Source organism: Vigna umbellata, chromosome 7 (genome assembly GCF_029865625.1).
Source record: "Vigna umbellata cultivar VRB3 chromosome 7, Vumbellata_1.0, whole genome shotgun sequence".
Lineage (NCBI taxonomy): Eukaryota > Viridiplantae > Streptophyta > Magnoliopsida > Fabales > Fabaceae > Vigna > Vigna umbellata.
In genome coordinates, this window is record NC_142171.1 from 27,646,540 (window position 1) to 27,649,333 (window position 2,794).

Genomic DNA, 2,794 nt, shown 5'->3' on the forward strand with positions numbered 1-2,794 from the left:
TTGACAACCAACATCAATTTAAAATTTAGTTATGCCAAATATATCATTATATAGTGATCCACTATATATAACACTAGTAACTAATTTCCTATAACTATAAATTTACTCGGTTTAAAATTTAAATAATCATAATCTTCATCCAATAAGAAATCATGATCAACAAATTATCTTTTTCTTATAAGGTATGCACTTTTTATCATTAATTTTCTATTACTTCACATTTTAATTTCAATCTTATCAAATTCATATTTTCTCGTTATGTTTTAAGTTATCTACATGATTATCAAATGAATTATCCTATATACATATTTTCATGGCTAATGGCATTGATTTCTGTGTAGGTTAATATGAGGAGTATCTCTAAAGTAGCTATGATTTTATTATCAATAATGATGTTGCTTTCTGAAACAACTCACTCAGTTGTTTTGGAGTCTGGTGAAAATCATATAAAGTCAGCTACTTTTTTTTCTGAAAAATTTGAAGTGGGACCTGGAAAAATTGCGGTGAAAACATTATTAGATATTGAATTTCCAAGGGGTCACATTGGGGTCAAGAGTTTTGATGTTGAAGTAGTTGATGAAGTTGGTAATTCAGTACCTTTGTATGAAACTTACCTTCATCATTGGTTTGCTGTAAAATATATTGAAAACATTACCATGTCACCCTACATTAAACAATCTCATGACCTTCGCAATGGTATCGAATTTGAAAGAAATGATGGTGCATGCCAAGGTTTTTTGCTTCCACATTATTGGGGCTTGGGAGGAGAATCACGAGGAACACAATCAAATCTTCCAGAGTCTTTTGCAGTTGAATTAGGTAATGCTGCAAAAATAAAGTGTGGGTTTAAAGAAAAATGGTTGTTTAGCATCATGGTTATTGATACACGTGGAACACATGATAGAAAAGGTTGTACAGAGTGTAGGTGTAAGCTTATGAATCTTCCAAAGGACTTTTACAATGTCACAACAGGCATTAATGGTCAATTGTTATCTAAAAATTATAAAGGAGGACTCTTTTGTTGTCAAGATAACATACAATGCAAATTAAGAAATGGTTTTCGTGGCCCAACAAGAAATCTTTCCCTAAGATACAAAATAAGGTGGGTTGATTGGGATGAACACCAAGTGCCTCTTAAGTTCTACATACTTGATTCAACTGATCGTGTAAGATCAAATGGTTCTACACCAATTCATGATTGTCAGGTAGATGATTTGTTCAATACATAATATACTTTAAAAATTATAAGCAAACATTAGAAAATTATTTATTTTCAAAACAAAACTATTAGGGTATTAATTACTTTTTTGGTCGATATGTGAGTAAAATAAATTCGTAAATTTGTTATAGGCAGAGTATACGATCCCGAGAAATCATGACAGCAACTTCCCTCATGTTAAGAAAGCAGACATCCCAATGACAAAAGGTGGTTATCTTATATATGGCACTGCACATATGCACACTGGTGTTGTCAATGCTACTCTATATGGACAGGTAATGTTTGATATTTGTTGTTCCCATATAAGTTATATCATGTAGATAAACTTACATTAACTTTTGTGTAATTCATATATTCATTAGGAATAAATTTTGTTGATATTTATATATCTTTATAAGAAGTTAATTAGTTTATTGAATCATCTTTATATTTATGATGATGCTTAACTTAGGATGGAAGGGTTTTATGCACTTCAAATCCAAAATACGGAACTGGAAAAGAAGCAGGAAATGAAAAGGGTTACCTAGTTGGAATGTCAATTTGTTATCCCAAACCTGGTTCCATCAAGATTGAAGATGGAGAAATTCTAACACTGGAATCCATATATGAAAACAAGTTTCGCACTGGAGCTATGGGACATTTCTACATTCACTTGGCAGAACAAATACCAAACAAATATTTGAAGGAAATTTGATGTAAAACTAGTAATTTATCTTTATGTAATGACTTATATAATTTATCGTATAATTACAATACATTAATACCAATTCTAGATCATCACTATGTATACTAATGTTGTTTTAATTTTAATCAACTACTTGGTTTATGATTGTGAATAAATATTTTGTGAACTAAGTGCCAATTTGAATCGATTAATATCAAAAATACTTGAGTTAATTGTAAATCTCATCAAAGTGAAGATGAAGAAAAAGAAATAAATATAAACTGAAAATGAATAAATTTTCTCTTTGTATTATGCAAGCTATTGTTTTTATTACACACATCTAGATATTCATATAATTAACTTTTGTAAAAGTTATATAGATAAACTTACGATAAATCTTGTACACTTCTTATATAAATCTTGTGCACTTCTTGTATTCATTAGTAAATAAATGTTTTGTTAGATTCTATATCCTTTTAAAAAATTAATTATCTTAATGTATTATTGCTAAAATTAAGTTTTTCATATTTAATTTGAAAGATAGTTGTAATACACAAATATCAGTTTCCAATTATTACTTTGTGTATTAATGTTATTTTACTTTTAACGCCCAACTTAATTTATGATGGTGTTATTTGTGTTATAGTGTTTGGTTGATTATAAATATCGTTATCCTAATAATACACTAACAAAATGCAAAATGCAGTCTACTAATTTAGAAAAGATGTTATGAACCAAGTGTCAATTTGAGTTCAACAACAATAAAAAGACTTATATATAGAGTGAATTTAAAATCAGACCAAAATTTACATTAAATAAATACAAAAACTGAGAAGGAATAAATCATCATCTTTTATATTATGGAAGTTAAATATTTCTTCTTTACATCTATCTAAATGAATACATTTTTT

At 28.2% G+C, this 2,794-nt stretch overlaps 1 protein-coding gene across 1 annotated transcript; it reads left to right on the top strand.

The window, feature by feature from the left end:
* The first annotated feature begins 347 nt into the window (after positions 1–347).
* LOC124842560 (uncharacterized) lies at positions 348–1,913 on the top strand. Its single transcript, XM_088095258.1, has 3 exons — positions 348–1,205; positions 1,351–1,494; positions 1,671–1,913. The coding sequence occupies exons 1-3, from the start codon at positions 348–350 to the stop codon at positions 1,911–1,913; spliced, it is 1,245 nt and encodes a 414-aa protein (XP_087951384.1).
* Positions 1,914–2,794: the final 881 nt, after the last annotated feature.

Coding starts and splice junctions, on each gene's coding strand:
- LOC124842560 (XM_088095258.1), top strand. CDS start 348: ATGAGGAGTATCTCTAAAGTAGCTATGATTTTATTATCAATAATGATG. Junction 1,206..1,350: donor CACCAATTCATGATTGTCAG/GTAGATGATTTG, acceptor AATTTGTTATAG/GCAGAGTATACGATCCCGAG. Junction 1,495..1,670: donor ATGCTACTCTATATGGACAG/GTAATGTTTGAT, acceptor TGCTTAACTTAG/GATGGAAGGGTTTTATGCAC.